The 23,640-nt window shown below is 56.0% G+C and overlaps 2 protein-coding genes across 9 annotated transcripts; one reads left to right on the forward strand and one right to left on the reverse strand.

Annotated features, from left to right (window-relative positions):
• The first annotated feature begins 685 nt into the window (after positions 1 to 685).
• On the forward strand, positions 686 to 6,788 carry CENPBD1 (CENPB DNA-binding domain containing 1). The gene has a single exon (XM_029203318.1). It carries the CDS (start codon positions 1,226 to 1,228, stop codon positions 2,855 to 2,857), a length of 1,632 nt encoding a protein of 543 aa, XP_029059151.1. The 5' UTR covers positions 686 to 1,225; the 3' UTR covers positions 2,858 to 6,788.
• DEF8 (differentially expressed in FDCP 8 homolog) lies at positions 6,569 to 22,928 on the reverse strand. 8 transcript variants are annotated; one of them, XR_003790841.1, is made up of 13 exons: positions 16,860 to 17,176; positions 16,455 to 16,552; positions 14,940 to 15,089; positions 13,859 to 14,000; positions 12,394 to 12,558; positions 11,706 to 11,833; positions 11,449 to 11,562; positions 10,499 to 10,579; positions 9,803 to 9,943; positions 9,604 to 9,713; positions 8,279 to 8,512; positions 7,243 to 7,423; positions 6,569 to 6,939 (listed from the first exon to the last, which is right to left on the reverse strand). XR_003790841.1 is itself a non-coding variant. In XM_029203407.1 (12 exons), the coding sequence occupies exons 2-12, from the start codon at positions 17,313 to 17,315 to the stop codon at positions 8,410 to 8,412; spliced, it is 1,305 nt and encodes a 434-aa protein (XP_029059240.1). In that variant the 5' UTR covers positions 17,316 to 17,325; positions 22,848 to 22,928; the 3' UTR covers positions 6,569 to 8,409. The 8 variants fall into 8 exon arrangements, 5 of the variants coding, with proteins under 5 accessions (XP_029059240.1, XP_029059226.1, XP_029059232.1 ...); XR_003790839.1 differs by having other exon boundaries at positions 6,569 to 7,423; XR_003790840.1 differs by having other exon boundaries at positions 7,243 to 8,512.
• Between the last annotated feature and the right edge of the window lie 712 nt (positions 22,929 to 23,640).

The following is a 23,640-nucleotide window of genomic DNA, read 5'->3' on the forward strand; positions in this document are numbered from 1 at the left end:
CGCGCGGGCAGTGGGCAGGGCGCTGAGAAGCAGCGGGAACTTTCGAAGAAAAGGGCGGGGGCTCGGAGGACAGACGGAGACCGGTTCGGGCGAGCGTCAGCCTGCTCAGCCGCGGGGATGGGCTGGAGCCCCGGGGCCAGCCGGCCGCGGGTGTGGTCGCCGCCGCCGCGCCTCCGCCTCTCGGTGCCCGGGTTCCCGCACCCGGTTCCCGCGCCCCGCTCCCCCGCGCTGGCCGGGGGATGTGGTAGCCGCCGCCACACCCCCGCTACTCGGTGTCCCGGTTCCCACACCCGGACCCCGCGACGGCCGGCGCAGCCGGATGGCGTCACCGCGCGTCGAGCGCAGCCACCGCCCCTGCCGCCCAGAACCGGAGGGCAACGCCTCCCCGCTCAACTGCTGGGCGGTTCCGAGGGCCCTCACGCCTGCCCCAGCCGTCCTGCCGCTTCGTGGGCCACCGCCACATCCCCACAGCACGGCGAGCGGGTCGGCCACCGCCCTGCTGCCGGCCGCCGCCACCAGCCACTACAACATCCAGTTCAGCGGCGAATAGGGCATAGGGCGCCACACCCCCAGCCGACCTCCGGGTGCCTGACGCATGCGCGGTGAGGCCAAGGCGACGACGCGGGGACCTCTCCTTAGGTGTCTACTCTACGGCCTGACGCGGATCTCAACCTGCGCGCCGCCCTGGCCCGCGGTGACCGACGCGGGCGAGGTGCTGAGGGGACATCCAGCGCCTTTAGATTTATTTTAAATCCGGCGTCTCCAAGGACAGGTATTTCCGGGGTCCTCCATGGGAAGCGGCTCACAAGAGCGAACGCCGGCCCGCCAGGCCCAGCCCGGGGGCTCCTGGTGGTCCCGGCGCCGCGCTGGGAACCGGTTCCGGGAGGAAGCACGGCACTGGGGCTGCGTGTGCTGTGCAGCCTACTGCCGCTCACGGAGTTGTTTCTGCGTCACGGAAACCCACGCGTGCTGTCCAGGGAAGTGGACGCTCTGATCGACGCCAGAGGGCCACGCTGGGCGCCCTGGAGCCCAGAATGAACCGGCCTGGAACTGGGCAGTGTCGTGGGCCGGCCTGTGCTGACCCTTCCACGTCCCCAGGGACGGCAGCCTTCGCCTCCTCGAAGCCCCACTTTCTCTTCCCCAAGTTCTGCAAGGGGGCATAGAATAACCACAGGCTTTCTCGCACCTGGGACTGCTGTTCTTTTAGTACATTCCGGAGGCAAAGATGCCTGGGAAAAGGCCCCGAAATGCGACGGCCATCCCGAGTGCCAAAAGGGAACGGAAGGCAATTACCCTCGACGTGAAATTAGAAGTGTTAAGACGGTTTGAAGTGGGTGAAAAGCTCAGCCAGGTCGCAAAGGCCTTAGGCCTTGCTGTCTCTACAGTGGCGACAATCCGAGATAACAAAGAAAAAATCAAAGCGAGTTCACAAATAGCTACTCCGTTGAGAGCCTCCCGTTTGACTCGCCACCGAAGTGCAGTCATGGAGACGATGGAGCGGTTGTTGCGTGTGTGGCTTGAGGACCAGAGCCAGCGAAACGTGCCCCTGAGCGTCACCGTTATTCAGGAGAAGGCTAAGAGTTTGTTTGATGACTTACAGCGTGAACAAGGGGAGCGCTCTCAAACAGCAAAGTTCAGTGCAAGTAAAGGGTGGTTTGTGAGATTCAAGGAACGCCACTGTTTGCCCCACTTCAAGATGAGCAGTGCGGCTCCTGGTAAGGAGGATGTATATCCAGAAATCCTGAAAAGCATCATCCAAGAAGGTGAGTACACCCCCCAGCAAGTGTTTAATGTAGATGAGACAGGGCTTTATTGGAAAAGAATGCCTGAAAGAACGTTTATTTCGGTAGAAGAGAAAGCTGAGCCCGGGTTTAAATCATCCAAAGATCGCTTGATGCTGCTGCTTGGCGGCAATGCAGCTGGGGACTTTAAGTTGAAGCCCTTATTGGTGTACCACTCAGAAAACCCCAAGGCTCTGGAGGGGTACTCCAAGCCCAATTTGCCTGTGATTTGGCGCTCCAATAAAAAGGCCTGGGCAACCAGGAGCATCTTTCATGAGTGGTTCACATACTTTTTTTGCCCTGCCATTGAAAAATACTGTGCCCAGAATCATCTCACCAACAAAGCACTGCTCATCTTAGACAATGCACCATGCCACCCAGTAAATTTGAGCGATCTGTCTGATAATGTAAGAGTGGAATATCTTCATGACAATACAGCTAACTCCATCCAGCCCATGGGTCAAGGTGTGGCCTCTACCTTCAAAGCTCATTACCTGAGAAGGACTTTTGAGCACATCCTAGAAGCAACAGATGGGGACGATACAGCTGAGATCAGGGAGTTTTGGAGAAAGTACAGCATCATGGATGCCGTGGACAACATTGCAATAGCTTGGGAGGAGCTCAGGGCAGCAACAATGAACAGTGTGTGGAAGAAGATTTGGCCCGAATGTGTTCAGTTCCAGAGTGTTTCCCAAACAGACAACATTGCCCAGCTTCAACAAAATATTGTGACCCTTGCCAAGAGTGTGGCCCTTGGAGAGGTGGGAGAAGCTGACGTGGACCAGCTGCTGCAGTCCCACGAGGAGGGTCTCTCAAATGAGGAGCTGGTGCAGCTGGAGCAGGAACCGGCAGGAGAGGAGGAGGAGGGTGAAGAGGCTGCACCTGCCCTGCGCCAACTAACCACACGGGAGCTGTCAGCAGCCTTCTCACATTTCGAGGCTGGCTTGCAGGTCCTTACCAGTAACAGCCCTGATGATGCGTGGAACCTGAAAGTTTCGAGAGCAATCAACGATGCAATAAGCTGCTACAGGGACCTGTACAGTGAGAAGGAGTGGCGCTCAAGGCAGCTCTCCTAGGCGACTCGGTGCGTGACCAGACGTGACAGGGTGACCTCCTGGGTGAGGCCCAGCCAAGCCTCTGCTTTCAGGTGTTTAACATCCCTGGAAACCCTGCTTCTGGTATTTTCATTTTGACACTTAAGAGCATCAATTTTGGCATTAAAATTTTACCTAAATATGTGCTTTAAGAAGATTGAATGAAAGAAAATCCAGGAAAAGTTTTTTAAAACAAACTACAAGGAGACTATCCCCAGTAGACATTAAAGCACACTATAAAACCTCTCTGATTGAATCAGGGAGGTATTCAGACCTGTAGAATACAATAGAAAGTCCAGAAATAGATACAGATAGGCTTTTTTTTTTAATAGTGCAGGACAGCTGGTTAAAATTTGGCAAAAGATAGTTAATTCATAACTCACAGCATACACAAGAATAAACAGATGAGGGATCTAAATGGAAAAATTGAAACCATGCAAGTACTACAAAACACATGGATGAATGTCTTTGACATGGGTGTTGGGAAGATTTTCTAGGACTCAAAATCCAGAGGAAATTTAAGATTAATCAGTTTAACCATATGAAAAGGTAACAAAACAAAACTTTTCTATGAGGATAAAATACAAACAAGGTCAAAGGCAGATGACACACTGGAAGAAAATTTCTCACAGATAATGGGCTAATATCCCTGATCAGTGAAGGACTGTTAAAGATTGAGAATACCAAAAATCCAATAGAAAAGTGGGCAAAACATAGAATTCATAAATAAGTAAACTAGATCCTGAAACGTAAGCTTGACCTCAAGAGAAATGCAAATGAAAGCTATACAGATACCATTTCTCATCATTCAGATCGGCAGTGATCAAAAAGTGTGACTGCACATTCTCTTGGTGTGGCTGTGGCGTTACTGGCACCCTCATTCATTGCTGGTGAGAGTGCAGGTTTGCACATCCCTTACCGAGGGGCATTGAACACTAGTGAAAAATACATTTCTTTTGATTTAGCAATCCCACTTTTAGGATTATACCCTAAAGATACACTGACAACAAAAGAAAATATATGTGCACAGATTATTTGTTGCAGCCTTGTTTGTAACTGCAAGAGCTACGGAACAGCCTGAAGAGTCTCGAGTGAAATAGTCACATATAAAATGGCACTTCCACACGGTGGAATGTAAGACAGTTGTAAATGGTGATAGCTACCATAATAGTAAAATAAGGAAGAACTCAGCTGATGTGGAGTGGTTTCCAGGATATATTATTAATTGAGAAAAAGCAACGTGCAAGAGTAGGGTGTGCTACCTTTTGTGGAAGAAAGAAGGGAAAATAAAATACACACGTATCTTACTCTTGTACGAAAAGAAACACAGGAAGGAGAAACCGGAGACTAAAGAGATTGGTTATGGGGGGGGGGCGGAATGTAACTTTTGTACCTTTTGGGAAGTTCTGATTGGGGAACCATGTTAACATATTGCACAAACAAAAGTAAACAAGGGTAGGGAAATAAAACAGTGGAGTATATGAACGGAACTGTGTTGCGCATGAATTGCGTATCCACAACGAAGGGGGAGAAACACCCAAATAAATTTTAAACACCTTATTTTGACTATATGCCCTCAGACTAGAGACAAAAAAGAATCTAAACAAATATTAAACGCTTGTTAGTAGCCTTGTTTTTCACCAGCATAGGTGAGCAATGCCGAAGGTGCTTTGTGTGTACTCTAGGATTGAGCAAATAAGTATATTATGGATAATGGAGCCGGGTGTCTCACTGTCAAGCAAGGGAATTGCAAATATGAAAAAGGGGAAGAATGACTCTTGTGTTGTTTTGAAATTGGAAGTATCAGTGTAAACTCATGGTTTTTAATATGTTTATAGACCAATAAGGAAATGGACATGCGCTACTATTTCCTACCCCAGCCATGAGTGTAACCAACAACCACATCTTGTTTCCTGAGTGCCATGCTCCACCAGAAGGTTCTGGGGCACCTCAGAAACATGACTGGTTCCAGGGCTGGGACTGGGGAAATTACAGAATAAGCCTGGAATACCTTGCTACGCTGGAAAGGAAGCAAATGCCTAAAGAATGCCAGGAACATGTCAAAAGGAGACAGGGGGACCAAAGCATCTCCAGGAGGAGGACAGATGACACACTACAGACACAGCATCACTTCTGTGAAAATCCCACCAAAAGTGCAAAGCCCAAATCCAATCAGAAAAACCCACACTGAAGGAAAGTCTTCAGAATAATTAGCCTGTGCTTTTCCTTTTTTTTTTTTTTTTAATTTATTTGACTGCGTTGGGTCTTCATCGCTGCACGTGGGCTTTCTCTAGCTGTGGTGAGTGGGGGCTCCTCTTCCTTGTGGCACGCGGGCTTCTCATTGCGGTGGCTCCTCTTGTTGCAGAGCAGGGGCTCTAGGCACACAGGCTTCAGTTGTTGTGCTGCCACAGTAGCAGCAGTTGTGGCTCGCAGGCTCAGTACTTGTGGCTCGCGGGCTCTAGAGCACAGGCTCAGTAGTTGTGGCGCATGGGCTTCGTTGCTCCACAGCATGTGGGAGCTTCCCGGACCAGGGCTCAAACCCATGTCCCCTGCATTGGCAGGCAGATTCTTAACCACTGCGCCACCAGGGACGTCCCTAGCCTGTGCTTTTCAATGTCAGTGTCATGAACCCTTCCAGATTAAAAGCTAAAACGACATGGCAACTGAATGGCAAAATCTGAATACGGTTTGCTGTAGGTTTTATGGTCCCAAATCAATGTCAACTTCCTGATGTTATGACCGCACCGCAGCCGTGGAAGGCAGCGTCCTTGTTTGGGAGTAACACACGAGTTACTTAGAGGCAAAGGGGCACCTTAACTGCCACACGGTTCACAAGAGTATGGACAAAGGATGAAGCAAATGGGGCAAGATGTTAACATTTATGGAATCCAGGAGATGGGTACCTGGGAGTGTTTCTGCAACACTTCTGTAAACCTAAATTTGTCAAAACTAAAAGGTTAAAAGGAAGTACTCTTTCATACCTGAAGGGGGTGGGTGGAGGCTGCGTCCTGTGATGCCCACGTGCAGCCTTACCTGTTTGAAGCTGGGGGTGCCAGCACCAGGCCCACGGACCCCCTCACACGCCTTTCCCCCACCCTCTGCCTGTGCCCCCATCGAGCTCTCAGGTCTCCTCGGCCATAGGGCTGCTGTCTACCAGCCTGTCTGGATGTAGCTGGATAAAGGCACCTTCTCAAGCACATTCCTGATGTTTTCTTTGAGATCCTGGTCAAAACCAGGGCTCATATCTCTAGAGCAATGTACATACACAGAGGTTTGAATGTAATTTGGGAGGGGGTGTAGGGTTCTCCTGAAGTCCGAGGGCCCTGTCAGTGGGTCCAGCTTGTGAAGACGCGAGAGCCTCCCAGGAGCTGGACCTGGGGCCTGCACTACTCACAGTGCATTAACCAGACAGTCTTTCCACCGGGAGGGTTATGCAGAGAAGACGTAGCTTCTACTCACTGAGCATTCTCCGTGTGCCAGGCTATGCCTGGCGCTTCCTGGCACCCAAACAGCCCCACCAGGGATGTGTTTTAGTGCCTCTTAGAGGGGTCAGCACACTGAGGCCTAGGCACGATGCCCAGATTACAGACAACCCCGTTGGATGGGGAGGGCTGTGGGCTGTGGCTAAACCTGTGTTTGATTCATATGTCAAGCAAACCCTGCCCTGTCCCCAGTTCAGCACACACACCACGGTCTGGAGAACACAGATTTAGTGAGACAGGGGTTGCAGCCCATTACACAGCTCTCCTGGGAGGGCCTGCCCATGCTAACTGGTTCCTTGATGGGTTCTTGCTGCCATGAGCTGGACCCAGAAAGACCCACACATGATTCTGCTTAAAGAATTTGTCATCCAGAAGGGGGAGATGGGGCAGAGGTAATGGGGGTAGTTTAAAAAAAAAAAAAAAAAAAAAAAGAGCCAACTTTGCCCAACAAATGGCAGCTACTAACGTTTCTTGTGGACACAGTGATAGTAGCTGGAATAGCGTGCTGATGACATGGTAAATTCGGGAACAGCCAATATCCTTATGACAGAAATGCGATGCTGCGGTGAGACGTGTGCAGGTCTGGGGTGTAGGAAGAGGGCATTTAGCCTTTAACCCCCGCTCAACCCCGAGAAGAAAGGGGTCCCGATGGGGGCCAGCCTCCCACTGTGCTCAGCACAGAAGGAGGGGATCGCCTAAAGCCACCGGACAGGGCTTCCCTGGGGTGCAGAGGGGTGAGGAGGGGGTGGCGCTGTCTTTACCCACCGCCCACGTCGGCCCACCAGCTAACTAGGCTGGCCTTTCCTTTCTGCTGGCCGAGCCTCTGCTCGGGCTTCCCAAAGGTGATGGACGCCCCGGTGGCTGTACCCCCTGCCCACCGCCCACCTGTGCGTCAATAGTCAGCACACTCCAGGGCAGGGAGGAGGGCAGAACTGCGCAGCCGTGTCCTGAGACGTCCTCCTCCCACGGGCCTTCCCCTGGACGGCAGGGTCTCCCAAGGGTCCCAGCAAACGCAGCTCCCCCACTGGATAGCTGGGGGTCAGTCCTGCATCCCGGGCTCCCTCTGCTGCAGCAAAGATTTCCGGCGCCTGACCTCAGGGCCCCAAACAGAAGGCCCCCGGTCGGAGTCTCCGAGGCCTCTGCAGGCAGGCACCGTGGTGGCAGGACGCAGCTCCTCGGCACACTGGGTCCCAGGCCTACTGTCACCAGCCCTCTCACCTAACCCTGACCTCCCCCGGGGGCACAGTCCCTGCTCCACACCTGGAAGCAGGGCAGCCTCTCTGGGTGGGACCCCCAGCCCCCCAGCTTGGAACACCAGGGTAAGCTGGGCTGGGCCAAGGCAGGAGCGGCGGCCAGTCCACCCAGCGGTGACAGCTAGATGGCCCCTTCCTTCCACGTTGTGTAGAAAAAGCCAGTAACCCTTGGACTGGCCCGCCAGAGGAGGACCCAGAGAGAGAACCCTGGTGGGAGGCAGGGGCAGGGCCCTTGGGAGATAGTTATGAACAGCCCCAGCCAGGGACAACCAGAGGTCCCCAGAGAGACAAGGGGCTGGGGGAGGGAGCCTCCACGTAGAACCCAAACCATCCACCGCAGATAAAACTCAGGCCAAGGCTGAGTGTGTGCAGCTGGCATCCTCAGTCTTGTCGGCCACTCCCCGGAAGCCCTCCAGGATTTCCAGGGTGGCCCAGGCCCAGCAGCCTTGGTCCCAAGGGTGTGGGGGGCTCTTGGCCAAGGGGAGATGAGAAGAATCCCTCCCCCACTCCCCTCCCCTTAAAGCTCTGCAGTTCGGGGAGGGGGTGCACATCCTGGCCCACACAGCACCCGGAAAACAGCCAGGCGTGGCTGCCCCAAGTCCCGGTAAGCGCTAGGGGATGATGGTCCTTGTGATGCCCCACGAGGCCAGTCATCCCCCAGAGCTTACCATCGTCCCCGAGGTGCTGGGGAGAGGTCCAGGGGCTGTAGCCTAGGGTCTCCAGAGCACAAGAAACACCTTGACTTCGGCAACGACTGGCAGGGCGGGCCCCAGACAGGCCCACGAGGGGTTCCGTTGCTCTAGGCGTCCACGTCTGGACCAGGCTCCTGGAGGAGTGACTGCTTCCGCAAGGTAAGGCGGGCACACCTAGGGCACGTGGTGGAATTGTCGTAGTAGCAGTCCCTGGGGGCAGGGAGACAGGGTCAGCCCGGGAAGGGGCATGGCTCCCTGCACGTAGACATCTACCACCGAGTCTTCACAAGCTCCTTAAGTCAGGTCCCAGTATCCCCCCAGACGGACGGGAAAACTGAAGCAGAGTTTCTCCCAAAGGGTCAGTGCAGAAGGATGCACCCAGGTGTGCCTGCCAGGCCTGCTGTCCTGTCCCTGTGTGCGGGCCCTTCCTAACGGCTCCACACCTATTGCCTGTGGCCCTGTGACAGGGAGGGTTCTGCTCAGAGCTCAGTGACCCCCGACCTGTCCCCACTGCCGTGCAGAGCCTCCACTCAGGGCTCTGTGGAGATGCACACGGTCCCCACGGCAGTTTAAATGTTTGAAGGGGGCATAGCGGTATTTGACAGGACAGACACCATGCAAACTGCTAGCTCGAGGGAGCTCATGGTTTTAACAACAGCTTCTGCTATAGTCACTGCAACCACAATCCCAGCTCTGCAGACCTATGAGGTCGGCGGTGGCTCTGAGGAACACCAAGTGCCAGGAAAAACCAGTGTGGACTGAAACGGGTGGCGGGGTCCCATCTGAGCCCAGTGTGAGAAGCTGTGTGGGCCCAGCAGGCGCACGCCTATTGGTAACTGTGCTTAACAAATTCAAATATCTTTCTTCCAAACATCCACAAGTCTTTAGGACATAAATGCTTAAGTTGTTTGAACCTAAGTACTTAATACACAAAAATGTTAGGTATTTCTTCTGGTCTAGGGAACGTTTGAAAAAAAATCACACGAGCTAAGAAGTTTAGGAAGCCCTGGCCTCAGCTAAACCTCAGTCCCAGTGGAGGAGGGAAGCCAGCCGGATACGTGCGCACCCGCGGGGTCTGGGCTGCCCACCCCTCCCCAGCCCACGGGGGCTTCTTCCCAGCGGAACTTCAGCTGAGTCTCACCATCAGGGTCTAAGTCCACATCTCAGGATCAAGGCAAAGAGATCTGAAACCCGGCGGCGAAGATCAAGCCCCAGTGTCTCCCTCCCTCCCTCTCCCCGTGTCTATCGGAGGGGGTTGGGGGTCAGCGTAGGGGTCGGGGGTCAGGGTCTCAAGCACCAACCTGTGGAAGACGGCGGAGCAGTCGGCGCACACCGACGTGTGGCTGTCGAAGGGGAAGAGCACGTCACCCTCTCTGCAGAGCTCACACACAAAGCCCTTGGCCTGGCACCGCTGGTGGCGAGGCGGGATGGTCAGGGTGGGGGGCACGTCCACCAGAGCCCCCCTCCCACCCTCCCCACCTGGCCCGCGGGGGGGCCCACCTCGCAGTCCAGCTTGATGTGCTTGGCGAACAGCGTGTGGGTGTCCGCCAGCGAGCAGCCCAGGCGGCCCGTGCGCGCGTCCAGCAGGTCCTGCACGGAGTACATCTCGTCGCTCTCCACGAAGTGCTGCCGGTGCTGGAGCTGCGGGCCCAGCCAGCGTGACCCCGGTGGCGGGCCAGCGCCCTCGCGCTGCAGCTGGGCCCACTTCCCCACTGTATCTCATCCACACACCTCGCCAACCCCCGCCACGCTGCTTCCTACTTTTCTGCCCACCCGAAGGGCACTGCTCTGCTCCCTGCCCCCCAGGACCCAGACGCTGTCTGCCTGCAGCAGGCACCCAGTGAGTATTTGTAGAACAAATAAACAGGTAAGCTTTGAAAAGTGTTTCGTGGTCAGCCCTTCCTGGGCTGGCCCGTGCCTGGTCCACTCCATGGAGACTCCCATGAAGGCTGCAGGATGAGACCCGCTCCTCTCAGCGCCCCTCACGGGGATGGAATCAGAGCAGGTTTTTGTGGGTACAATGCCTGTTTGTTTACGGCAGACCTAGTGTTCCCGGTGACAGTGTGGAGACCTTCTGCTAACAGCACAACACACGCAAGGCATCAAGCCATCCCCCCACGGCCCTGGTCTGTTCCCCCCCCTCCCCGCCCTCCCCGACAGATCCCCTCCCCCCACCCCCGGGGCAGGCGGGCTGACCTGCAGGAGCAGGCGTGCCGCCATGGCCTCCCTGCAGGTGATGAAATACGGCTTCATGAGCAAGATATCCTGGCGCAGCTTCTGTGGACGAGAGGGGCCGGTGGGCATCCCTGGTGGGGGCATGGGCTGTGCCTGGTGTGTCTGTGGGGGAGGGGCTGGCCCTGCTCTGGCTCTGTAGGAACTCATGTCACCTTACGCTCTGGGTCAGTAGGGGACAGGAGGTACCTTCCCGTCCCCCAGCACAGCCCCGGATCTGAGCGCTCCAGCCAAGCTCAAGTTCAAGCCACAGCTTCTCGGCCAGGCAGGAGGACCCTGAGGTTCCTTCGTCCGCAGTCTCTCCCCCGAGCCCAGCTCCACACGTGCACACACACCTCAGGCGCATCTGAGCTTGCCTCCATCGATGGAGACTGACCAGTCAAACCCCTCCTCAGCCCGGGATCTCGGCAGCTCAGCCTGCCGTGCCTCAGCCCGCTCCCCTTCAAGCCCCACCCCTCTCAGCACCAGCCTGAGGCACCCTCACCTGCCCGTGCCCCACCCCGGCCTCCTGCTGAATGGCAAAGAGAGTGGCCCCCACCACTCTCAGGTGCGTCCAGCACCTGAGCACACAGACGTGGTTAAGTGGAGAATACACACTGGGACGCAAAGACTAGCGCAAGAAAGAGAAACAGTGCAGTGTATCTCCATAATGTACACCGATAGGTTGGGTTAGATAAACTACATCACTGAAATGAACTTCACCTGCTTCTTATTTTTTTCTAATGTCGCTACTAGAAAAATTCAGATTGCCTCTGATCCTTGTGTTGTATATCATATTGTGGCTGGACAGTTGCTTTAGCGACTTTAACTTAAAGGACAGGGGCGGGGCCCAGCTAAGCAGGCGGCATCTCTCCGATCCACCACACCCCAGGGGGAGCAGGGTCGCCCCACCCCCGCCCCCTCCCCAGCCTCACCCGGATCTCCACCAGCTCCTCCACATAGTTGAACAGCAGAGGGTTGATCTCCCGGAGCCGGAGCACGGGCCTCGACACCATCAGCGCCAGGTAGCGCATGCTGCCGCGGGACACCTGCGGGGGCGGGGGGGGGGGGGGCCCGACACTTCCGGCGCCACGCCCCAGGCCACGCCCCCTCCCCCACCCAATCTCCAGCCAGCGGGGGCTGTACCCCAGGGCCGTGCCCCTCGCTCCACCTCGCTGCGCTCCCCGCCCACCTTGCGCGGCTCGAAGTCCCAGTTGTGCACCACACGCGCTGGGATGACGGCCAGGTCGTTCCAGTGGCAGTGGCTGCAGTAGTACTGGCCGGTGTAGTCGCACTGCCGGGCCTCGCTGGGCACACCCCCTGTGGAGAGGGAAAGCATTACAAAGTCTGGGAGACATGCGAGGTCCCTCCCCCAGCTGCGCCCACGGCACACAGGACGAGAACCAGCGGGGCCAAGGGTTCCACCTTCCACACCCGACTCGTCTTCTAGGCCTCCCTGCTTCCCTGTTTCTCACCAGTAAAATGGGACAACAGTAGGACTCCCGCCAGGCGACTGCCAGAGGCAGTATGTTTCTGGGAAGAAGGCCCGATACACAGCCTGTGAGCGACTGCTGCGGGATTTCCCCATCGAGGTGGGTTTTCTGTGACAATGGGGCCACACATGGGAGGCTGAGTGCAGCCCAGCCCCGCAGGGACTCCTAGGGGACACACGTGGCAACCTCACTCTGCCCGGGTGGGAAGTGAAAAGGCACCCAGAGCAGCCCCTTGTGCTCCCCCAGGAACGGAGCAGGACTCGTGCCCCGGAGTCACGCTACCCTTAGCCATCGCACGCACCCAAGTTTCTCATACAGCTGTCGGCAGGGCTCCTGGCCCAGGCAGCTCCCCTCCGCCCTGTGCCCTGCTCTCCCCGGGGCACTCACGCAGAGAGATGGGTGCCCGGCACTCAGCACAGCGGTAATCCTGGCTGTCCAGCCCTGCCTCGGGGCAGATGTTCAGCTCATACTCGGCCTGGTGGCTGACTTTGGACCGCACGCAGGGCTTGGAGATGAGGTTCAAACACTTGCTGTGACAGCGGTAATAACACCCTGGTTGGGGGCCCGACAACGTGCCTCTTAGAAGGGTGGTCACCCTGCGGCCCAGGCTGACCTTCAGCTGCCGGGACCCCCGGGGCCTGTACTCCGATTCCCAGACCAACGCAAGAGCCTCTCCAGGCACCAAGGCAGGTTCCCAAATGTCAAAGGTCCCTTCAGTCCCCACCCAAGTCTTGCCCTGAAGGTACGTGCAGACCTTTCCCCACAACTCCATACTCAAAGGGCCAGGGGCCTACCTGCCATTCCCATCTGGGTGCGTAAAGGGCTCAAACCCAAGCTGTCTGGGTGGAATCCAGCTCTTCCTTACCAATCCCACCCCAGTCTTCCCAGCTCAGGTTTCAGTGCCTCCATCTTTCCACCTACTGAGACGTCATCCCAGTCCTTCAGCTAGGGCTGCACTTGGCCCCTTCTCATCCGAATGCCCCACCCTGGTCACAGTCCATCACTTTCCCTCCTTCAGGCCACGCTCAGCTCAGCAGCCGGAGTTAAAACCTAAGTATGTCCTGCACTCACCCGTGGCCCCAGTGCACTTACGCAAAAGGCTCTAGCCACCTCTGAGCCCACCTCTACCATGCCTCCTCCCTGACACAGTGCTCCAGCCACACTGCTCTCTGCTTCTCCTCGAAGACACTGGACACACACTGACCACAGGGCCTTTGCACAGACAGCTCCCCTGAAGAAATGTTCCTTCCTAGATATACTCCTGGTTTGCCCCCAACCTCCAAGTTTTTTATTAAGTGTCACATGATGCCTTTTCATTTCACCCTAACGTAGCACCCATCCCCCTCCCCAACACATACTAGTCCCTTTCCTTATTCTTTTTCACACACGTGGCAACCTCACTCTGCCCGGGGGGGAAGTGAAAAGGCACCCAGAGCAGCCCCTTGTCGCTGCTTACATAACATACCATTGTCTAACATACCATTTCATTTATTTATTTGATTTTTCATCCAGAACAGGACCTGCAATGGAATTTTCTGCAATGACGGAAACGTCCTGTCTGCACTGTCCAATGGGTGGCCACCAGCCTCATGTGGCTATTGTGTACTTGGAATGTGCATGGTACCACTGAGCAACTAGTTATTTACTTTAATTAATTGAAATTCGAATAGCCACGCATGGCTAGTGGATGTGAGCCTGGTGAAGGCAGGTGTTTGGGTCTTTCATCCCTTGCTCTACCTCCCATCCCCCCCACGCCACAGGGCTCAGTAAATACCGAAAACACAGCAGAGAATTCCCCCTCCCCTGGGGCCTGGAGTGCCAGGCCAGAAGGAGCAGTCTGGTCTCGGCCCACCTGTGCAGGTGTACCAGGTCTGAATGAGCCCCCAGATGACGGTGTGACACTTGTCACAGGTTTGCTTCACACTCTTGCTCTTCTCCTTGTAGAATCGGTGCTCGAGAAGGACTCGGATGTTGGGCTCATCCTCACTGGGGTCCTGGGGAGGGGGCCAGGGAGGGGTCACAGGTGAGCCAGGCAGCAGCTCTTTTCCCGTCACACGAGCCCCTTGACTGCGTCTCCCAGGTAACCACGTGTAGCAGAGGTTGTGAAATTTACCCCAGTGCCACAGCCCTTCCCTTACAATAGAACACAGTGATTGGTCAGGCCGGGACCACCCAGATTACAGACTACCTTTGTACCTAGGTGCTGCCCCGGCGGCACGTAAGCAGGGGTGAAAGGGCCTTCGCTGCCCTTCCCACACTGTTTTTGCTGGCTCGGTGCAGACCCAGAGGCAGTGGGGGGCTGTCGTGGACTTGCCAGGGACTGGCAGAGCACCGAAAAAGGAGGACCTGAGGTCTCCGATACCAAGAGCTGCCAGATGGGCCCTGGGCCACCTACAACATTTCCACATGAGTAAAACTACACAACCAATTCCTTTAAGCCACTGTATTTGGGGGTGTCTTAGCTCGTGCCATAGCGTTACCTATATTCTAATGAACATTCCACTTTCTATATTCCCAGGGACTCAGGAACCAGTGCAGGGATGCGGTGGGGCCCCAGCCAAACAGGGCACAGACTCAAGGACTACATGATGGACCCCTGTGGTGTTTGGCTTCCAGGATCCATAAGCCCTTCTGTTGTCACCTTCGGCAAACCACCCCCTGCTCTGGGTCACGTGGTTCAAGGTGGGATTAACTGACCCACTTGCTCCAGTGGGTGGACACATGACTCAGGACTGTGATTACCATCAGACTAGTAGAGACACAGGCTGCACCTGGGGTGGCGGCCCATCTCTCTCCCGCCTGCCTGGGTAGCTTCAGCCAGTCGGGTGCAGAGGGTGGAACCTCAGCCCCGCTGCCCCAGAGGCGGCCCGGCCTCTGGGCGTGCGGGCCCCAGCCCAGCTCCAGCTGCCTGGGGGGGGGCGGCCGGCACCCACCTTCAGCTCCTGGAGCTTCAGCCGGAGGTGGATGAGCCTCACCACGGCGTCCTTCTGCTTCTCCGAGTGCTCCGGCAGCTCCAGGATCACCTGCTTGCACTCCTGGATGGCCTGCCGCAGCTGCTGGATGTCAGAGGCCAGGAACAGGCCCTGCTCGGGTGGAGGCGGGAGGTGGCGGGTTTGGGGACAGTGACGGTCAGATGCCCCCTGCGTGCTCTCCTTTTTGGCCAGGCCCAGCCTCATAGGCAGTTGGGCCCAGAGAAGACCTCCCTGGCCCTGCTCGCCCAGGTGGCCCAGGTGGCCGAGGACCTGCTCAAGGCCCGGGAACCTGGGCAGCAGAGGCAGGAGCCGCACCACACCACCTGCCCCTCTCTGGACCTGTCCACCCACGGGCCTCTGGAGACCTAATTCAGGATGTTTTTTGAAACACAACTTCCCTCTTTTAGAAATCCAATCGCTTTTCTGGCTATGCTATTTCGCTTACTTCTACAGAACTTCCTCTTGGAGGAAAGCCGGGAAATGACACTCGTCCGTCGACAACGAGAGGAAGTGGCCTCTGGTTCGGTCACCAAGCTCACAGACACCCCGGGCACCCACCCGCCCCTGGCCCCAGCACCTCACAGGTGGACCGGGGGCGGGGCCCAACAAAGCCCCTAGACTCAGGGGCAGGGAGACAGGCCGGGGCTCAGAGCTGGCGCTGATCCTGCCCCAGGAAAGCAGTGTCACTGCCCTCAGGAGCCGTGCTCCTCCCCCCAGTACACTGAGCCTCCGGGCAAAGAGGAGGTGACACCTCTCTTGGAAACCAGTGTGTGGCCCATAGGAGGGGCTCAGAAATGGTATAATAAAGATGCAAAGCACATAAATGAAATAGGTACCTGCAGCAGCAAAGCGCAAAGCTTAAAGGCCACATGAACAACAAAAATGAACAGCAGACGAGAACTGGGGTCTCCAGGTGAATTTTTTAAGAATCATATTTGAATGTTACTATAACGTTTCTCTCAAAAGTTGGAGATAGTTTGCATAAAACGGGAAGATTTTCAAACTTTAAAAAAAAATTATTAGAGCCCTTTTATTAGAAAACAAACAAACAAACAAACAAAAAAAAACAAGAAACAGCAAGATTTCCATGGAACAAAATATAGCACAGACAAGAGTGGCCCTGCCTAGCTGAGTGGGCAGCGGGTGTGGGCAGGGGGCTTCCCCTCTCCCGTCCTCTCCCTCACCCTACAGCATGACTATAGGATTCCCTGGGACCCCAGGTGGAATTAACTCTCACATTTGCTTCACAGGACCCGGGAGGGGAGGGAACGGCGCTCAGAACAGCAGCCCAGGCTCCCAACATCAGGTCCAGCCGGTCCCCACAGGCCCGCAAACTCGTTTTGCGGGTGGGAGCCAGGTGTCACATGGGCCTCAGATTCCAGGCCCAGGAGCCCCTGCTGAGGTGGACATGGCCGGCTCCTTGCGCTCTGGGGGCTCACCTTGTCCCCCTCCCCGCCCGCAGACCCTGAACCTTACCACAGGGCGGGCGAAGTGGTCCTCGGACAGGCCTAGATCCATCACGCGCTCAGGACAGCGGAACTCTGGCTCTCCCGGGGGCAGCTCGGGCAGGGCCTCTGGGGAGGGCGGCAGAGAGACGAGTCAGCCTGCCACCCCCAGGAGGAAGCCGTGGAGCCCATGGGAGGCGAGGGAAGCAGGGCCCTGCCCTGGCATCGGCCCTGTTTGCACTTGCAAAGGAACCCGAATCCTTGTGCAGACAGGAGAGTGCCGTGCAAAAACAGTAAATACTACAGAAACATGCCGATTTCTAAGGCCCACGCCTCGTGTGTACATCTGCGGGCTCGAGAAGGGCCGCCGGAGCACTACACACCAGAACACGTGAAACCCCGTGTGGACACCAGCCACCTCTGCACACACACACACCCGGGGCCCCCGGCACCCCGTTGGCTCCATCCGCAGTCTCGGGGCTCACATCCTGCTGACCTCTCACCCTCCAGATCTTGGCGCTGAGTTCACGCCCCAAGCGTTCTCCAAGTGAGCACCCGCTGTGCACTGGGCCCTGGGACACAGCAGTGACAAGACAGGCACACATCCCTGCCCTGGGGAGTGTTCATTCCCCAGGGGATGCAACAGATGGAAAGCGGGTTGTGCTGCAGAGAAGAGGGGGGCCCCCGCGTGTCCACGGGAGGAACCCTGTAGAGGGGGGGCCGGTGTGACAGGGTCAGACCACCCGCACAGCAGCCCCCAGCACCCACCTTCAGAAGGGACCTGCAGGGCCTCCTTGCCAGGCCCCTGTTCATGCTGCCAGGGCCCGAGCTGCTTGTTGAAAGGATTGAGGTGGACCTGCCGGAACCGGGCGAGCTTCTCGTCATATTCCATAGCACCCCACCTGTGGGCGGGCGGGCCGGGCGGGGCAGAGGTGGGCGTCCGGCTCCCGGGCTCGCTGTGGTCCCCTCCCCTTTCTGAGTGCCTGGAGCTTCGGAGGGGAGGCCTGGCCCCTCTCCCTTCCCCAGCAGGGTCCGGGCCAAACATCCCCACACCACGGCCACCCCCTTCAGACCCTCCCCAAACCAGCCGAGCCCCCTCACCCCGGCGCCCACTGCTGGAGCCCCCTCACAAAGAGCAGTGATGTCCAAGCCGCTGATGGCGCAGGCAGGGCCAGAAGGGCGTGCCCAGTCAGACCTCCAGCACGGGCCCCTTTGATCCCGCCTGCCTCACTTGCCCTGGTAGAGCCACGCCCTCCCTGTCCACCGAGGCGCCAAAGCTGTGCGGCTCCCAGGATCACACCTGCCGGGACTCAGTTCCTCCCTTCTGGCCCTGGACCCAAGGTGCTCCTTTCCAGTCAGAGCATGCAGAACCCGCCCTCCCCGCCCCCCCACCCACCCAGCAGAAGGGTCAGTGCTGATGCCAGGGCTCAGGCCTGCTCTGCCACCTGCAGTGTGGCCTTGGCAGGGCCCACCTCCCGGTGCCCCATGGGGAGGGCCCACGAACGCTGTGTAGTCACCGTGTGGCCCAGGCTGGCGCTGCACTGATGCCCCATGTGGCCAGAGCCCATGCCCAGCCCCACACCTCGGGACCCAAGGAAACAGGCAGGAAGTGCCTGGTTCACAGCCTGGCACTGCCTTCCCCTGCGCAGAGCTCAGCAAACCGCGAACACACGGGGCTGATGCTCCTGAGACAGAGGAAGGGACTTTGGTGGGGTTTGCTTCCCAGGTACCCCCCACTTAACTAGCGGGTCCACATCCCTTAGCCTCTCTCTGCTTCAGGGCCAAATGAGTTCACAGAAGGTTGGACAGATGTTTGTTAAAACTTTGTAGTAAGGGCATGGATGTTGGTTATGCTTTCCTTATACCTGGTTACCGTCTGAAATAATTTGTTATTATACAAGGCAATCCTCTGACTCCTATCTGCCCTCCGCCCCATGAAAGGAGAACTGAGCCAGAGTGCATGGCCCAGGGCCACCCCACCCCGCCCCCTGCTGCCCTGCACCTGGGCAGGGACTCTCTCACAGCCCCGGGACCTCGCCTGCCTCTCTGGTCTCTGTGGTGGGATGTGGAGAAGCTCCAGCCTGGTAGAACCTGGCACCCATTGACTAGCTGCCCCTAGGTCAAAACACGGCAGGACACAGATGCCATGGGCCCAAGTCACAGTCTCCCTTATGACCTGATGTCTCTGGGCAGCTCACACAGGGTGATTAGACCCTGATGCCCAGCACCACCCAAGATGGCAAGCTTGGGCCACAGTGCCCTAGGAAGCCCCCAGAGCGCAGGGGAGACCCAGTTGTCACTAACAAGTGAGATCCATATTCACTAACCTCTTCTTCTGGAGTGATGAGGAAGCCCTGAGTTGCTCACTGCCAGGCTTCATTCAGGTGAGACAGAAAGAAACTTCTGTTTAAACTACTGTTACTGGGAGGAGTTCTGTCTCTTGCAGCCAACACAGATCCTGACTGATCACCCTAACAGCCTTGTGGTCAGCAGACAAATTGGCCCTATTCAAATCCCAGCTGTCAGCTCCAGCTGTGTGACCTTGGGCAAATGCCTAAGGCTTTCTCTGCTTTTGAGTTCTCATGTTTCAAGTGGGGATGATAACAGTACCCACTGTGTAGAGTTCAAGATTAAATTAGTCAATACAAAGTTCTGACTACCTTGGCCAGAAATAAACACCAGCTGCAACTTATCGTTATCACTGTTACTATTAAGAATCAGACAGGCCTGATGTAATGCTGCCTTCCCCAGTGAAGAGCATTTTCTTGCCCATAAATAAGGGAGCATGCCTGCCTCCTGGGGCGGGGTGGGAGGGGGGTGAGGATTAAGCACTTGTGCGTGACAGTAAAGCCTGTAACCCACAGTCGCTGCAGAGCAAACTGTCTCTGACATCACTTGATGATCAGCCCACCCCCAAGAGACTGGAGGATCAGGAGCCACCCCTGGGGTCTCACCCCGGAAACCGCCCAGCGTTTTAAAAGATGGCCAGAGGCGGGCTTCCCTGGTGGCGCAGTGGTTGGGGGTCCGCCTGCCGATGCGGGGGGCACGGGTTCATGCCCCGGTCTGGGGGTCGCGCGTGCCGCGGAGCGGCTGGGCCCATGAGCCATGGCCTCTGGGCCTGCGCGTCCGGAGCCTGTGCTCCGCGGTGGGAGAGGCCACAACAGTGAGAGGCCGGTGTACCGCAAAAAAAAAAAAAAAAAAAAAGATGGCCAGAGGCACTATGGTGAACAATATGAAGGTTCCTCAAAAAACTAGAAATAGAGTTGCCATATGATCCTGCAATCCCACTCCTGGGCATATATCTGGAGGAAACCATAATTCAAAAAGATACATGCCGGCTTCCCTGGTGACGCAGTGGTTGGGAGTCCGCCTGCCGACGCAGGGGACGCGGGTTCGTGCCCCGGTCTGGGGGGATCCCGCGTGCCGCAGAGCGGCTGGGCCCGTGAGCCATGGCCGCTGGGCCTGCGCGTCCAGAGCCTGTGCTCCGCAAAGGGAGAGGCCACGGCGGTGAGAGGCCCGCGTAGCACACACACACACAAAAAAGATACATGCATCCCTATGTTCACAGCGGCACTATGCACGGAAGCCAACACACGGAAACAACCTAAATGTCCACTGACAGATGAATGGATAAAGAAGATGTGGTACATATATGTAATGGAATATTACTCAGCCATAAAAAGGAGTGAAATTGGGTCATTTGTAGAGATGTGGATGGACCTAGAGTCTGTCATACAGAGCAAAGTAAGCCAGAAAGAGAAAAACAAATATTGTATATTAACGCATGTATGTGGAATCTAGAAAAATGGTATAGATGAACCTATTTGTAGGGCAGGAATAGAGATGCAGACATACAGAATGGATGTGTGGACACGGGGAGGGGAAGGGAATGGTAGGATGAATTGGGAGATTAGGTTTGACATAAACACACTACCGTGTGTAAAACAGATAGCTAGTGGGAACCTGCAGGGAGCACAGGGAGCTCAGTTTGATGCTCTGTGATGACCTACATGGGTAGGATGCAGGGGGGAGGTGGAAGGGAGGTCCGAGAGGGAGGGGATATAGGTATACATATAGCTGATTCACATCATTGTACAGCAGAAACTAGCACAACATTGTAAAGCAATTTTACGCCAATTAAAAAGTCTGAAAGTGGAGACTCCCTCCCTCAGGAGGTATTTCCTGTAATCCCTTCACCTCACCTCTCTGGTTTCTGGCATCCCACCCAACCCCACCCTTTCTCTCTTTACCTGTGCAGCCTGGATGCTGTGGCTCAACCAGTGTATAACCCTGTCCTGTCCCCAGGGAATTGCAAAAGTATTTTTTTTCACCCATCTATTGGACCACAGGGTGACAGTTTACTGTTTTCGACTCAAACGGAATTTGTCCAGTGAGGCCTGAGCATGGGAAACATACAGCACTTAACAAGAGGATGTGATGACATGGGTGTGTGTTGTAAACACTGCTGTGTCTTTATTAATGTACTTTAATTTCCTACTTCGTCCTTTATTTCTTAAAGAGTGTATGTGAGAAATGAAATCAGTAGGAACTGGAAATAAAGAAATCACTTTTAAATCTCAAAAAAAAAAAAAAGAATGAAATAATGCCATTTGTAGCAACATGGATGGACCTAGAGATTATCATACTAAGTGAAATAAGTCAGAAAGAGAAAGACAAATACCATATGATATCACTTATATGTGGAATCTAAAATATGACACAAATGAACTTATCTATGAAACAGAAACAGACTCACATAGAGAACAGACTTGTGGTTGCCAAGGGGGAAGGAGTCGGGGGTTGGATGGGGCGTTTGGGGTTAGCAGGTGCAAACTATTATATATAGAATGGATAAACAACAAGGTCCTACTGTATAGCACAGGGAACTAGATTCCACATCCTGTAATAAACCATAATGGAAAAGAATATGAAGCAGAATATTTCTATCTATATCTATATATTTAACTGAATCACTTTGCTGTACACCAGAAACTAAAAGAACGTTGTAAATCAACTGTACTTCAATTTAAAAAATAAATAAATAAAAAGCACAGGTTCTCAGGCCCTACCTAGAAAAATAAATAAATAAAATAAAATATGGCCGGAGGAGCTCAAAGGCAGGAACACCTCCACTCTTCCCAGCAGCCCTCCTTGGGCTACAGGCTCTGGAAAAAGCATCTCTCATTAACCCCCTTATGGGCAGTGCCAGTCTCAAGCCTGGCAGAGAGGCTGCAGGTGAGTGAATGAGTGGGGTCACCTGACTTCTCTCAGCCCCAGTTTCTCTCCGGCCAAGTTGGAGAATCTTATTTGGAGGTGTGGGAGGGGAGCTGCCGAGGGCAGACAGATGATGTCCCGACACAGGGGCCTGCCTGGCAGATGCAGTGCGCGGCAGCTGACTTTGAGGAAAGTGACAGCAACCCTCACCACCCCACCAGGTTCACCTCCCAGAGAGCTCTGCACCCGGAATTCAGGCTTGGCCTCAGAGAGGAGCACGCAGGAAGGTGGGCACTGAGAGGCATGCAGGAAACCCGCTACTGCACTGTCTACCCTCCTCCAGAGACCTCCTCTCACGGGGGCTGAGGACTCCACGTCTTTGCAATGAAAGGAAAGCTCAGAACAAAGCCCAAGACGTCTCAGGGCCCCGGGGAACATGGGGCTGAAGCTCAGATGTGCCCGAAACAGCCTCTCCTGTTGTCGGGGAGGCACGGCCAACAAGAGGACCTGTTATCACCCCGGCTGCCACCAGAGGCCCCTGCACTTCTCCCCGGAGGGCGCAGGGCCGAAGGTACATCCTAACTGCTCACACCTGGAAGGAGGCCTGCCAGGGCCCCGCAGGGGCACAGTTACTGTCCCTTGAAGGGCTGTCTGCGCCTGAAGCTTAGCGGCAGCCACCCCGGCGTCTGGGAGACGCCGCCCCCAAACGGGCCTCCCCCACCTTCACCCACAACAACAACAACAACAACATACACTCTGGGGACCCTCGCTAACTGGCTCCGCACAGGGGCAGGTCTCTTCTACCACTTCCGCCCGTTTCATAGATGAGCAAACTGAGGCTCAGAGTGGTCCAGCCCCAGCGCAGGGCGGCACAGCCACGGCGACCCCTCGGGCCTCACGGATCCTACAGACAGAGAGTGTCGACGGCCGGAAGCAGTGACAGCGTCATCTGCCGGGGGACGCCTTCCCCGCTGAACCCTGCTCGGGTGGGTGGCGCGGCTGAGGTCTCCAAATCCCTCTGCCCCCAGGTGAGGACCCGCGGGTCTGAATCCTGCTCTGCGCCCGGGCCGGGGCCTCGGGCGGGTCCCTCGCCCCCTGCGCCGCGGGGTCCGCGTCGGGAGAGGGGGCTCTCCGAGCTCCGGGTCGCGGCGGCCCGAGCGTCCCCGTCTCCTCCACCCGGACCCCCGCCCGCGCCCGCTCCGCCGCTCACCTGACCGCCGCAGCCCTCGCTACATTGTGTGCGGCCGGCCGGCCTCGTTACATCGTATCCACCGCCGCCCTCGATACACTGTATCCGCCCCGCCCGCTGCTGCCTCCTGCGGCCCGGAGGCTCACAGCACAGGCGGAGTCTGCGCGTCCCGCCCCCGGCCCGGAGGCCTCCACCTCCCGCTCCAGGAAATGGGTGACACTTCATCCCAGCTCTTCAAGGTGGTGTGAAATAAAATTCATGTTTTATGGCAAGACAAGAAAATTTTAAACATAAAAATTTTCTCTGCCCTTTGGCCTGCTCTCGCCCCGCTGTGCATCTGTATCTGCATTTACGCATCGATCAAACCTCCCCATCGGCAGAAACGCCTGCCTAACCACAAAGAGCAGCATTCTCCTGGCATCCACGACAGCTGCTTAAAAGATAGGGTTCCGGGATTTCCGTGGTGGTCCAGTGGGTAAGACTCTGCGCTCCCAGTGCAGGGGGCTCCCGTTCCATCCGTGGTCAGGGAACTAGATCCCACATGCCTCCACTAAGAGTCCTCATGCCACAACAAAGACCCGGCACAGCCTAAATAAATAAATAAATATTTTAAAATCTTTTTTCTTTTGTTAAAGATGTTGGGGGTAGGAGTTTATTAATTAATTAATTAATTTTTGCTGTGTTGGGTCTTCGTTTCTGTGCAAGGGCTCATCTCTAGTTGTGGCAAGCTGGGACCACTCTTCATCGCAGTGCGCGGGCCTCTCACTATCGCGGCCTCTCTTGTTGCGGAGCACAGGCTCCAGACGCGCGGGCT

Source organism: Monodon monoceros, unplaced genomic scaffold, assembly GCF_005190385.1.
Source record: "Monodon monoceros isolate NGI ecotype Baffin Bay Population unplaced genomic scaffold, NGI_Narwhal_1 Super_Scaffold_10, whole genome shotgun sequence".
Classification (NCBI taxonomy): Eukaryota; Metazoa; Chordata; class Mammalia; order Artiodactyla; family Monodontidae; genus Monodon; species Monodon monoceros.

Excerpts from the sequence above, each read along its gene's own strand:
- DEF8 (XM_029203366.1), bottom strand. The coding sequence starts at position 17,028 with ATGTGTGCCTGTCTTGTCACTGCTGTGTCCCAGGGCCCAGTGCACAGC. Across the intron at positions 11,563-11,705 it reads GGGACTTCGAGCCGCGCAAG|GTGTCCCGCGGCAGCATGCG; the intron begins GTGGGCGGGGAG and ends CCGCCCCCGCAG. Across the intron at positions 9,944-10,498 it reads CGGCACGCCTGCTCCTGCAG|CTCCAGCACCGGCAGCACTT; the intron begins GTCAGCCCGCCT and ends CTGGGCCCGCAG.
- CENPBD1 (XM_029203318.1), top strand. The coding sequence starts at position 1,226 with ATGCCTGGGAAAAGGCCCCGAAATGCGACGGCCATCCCGAGTGCCAAA.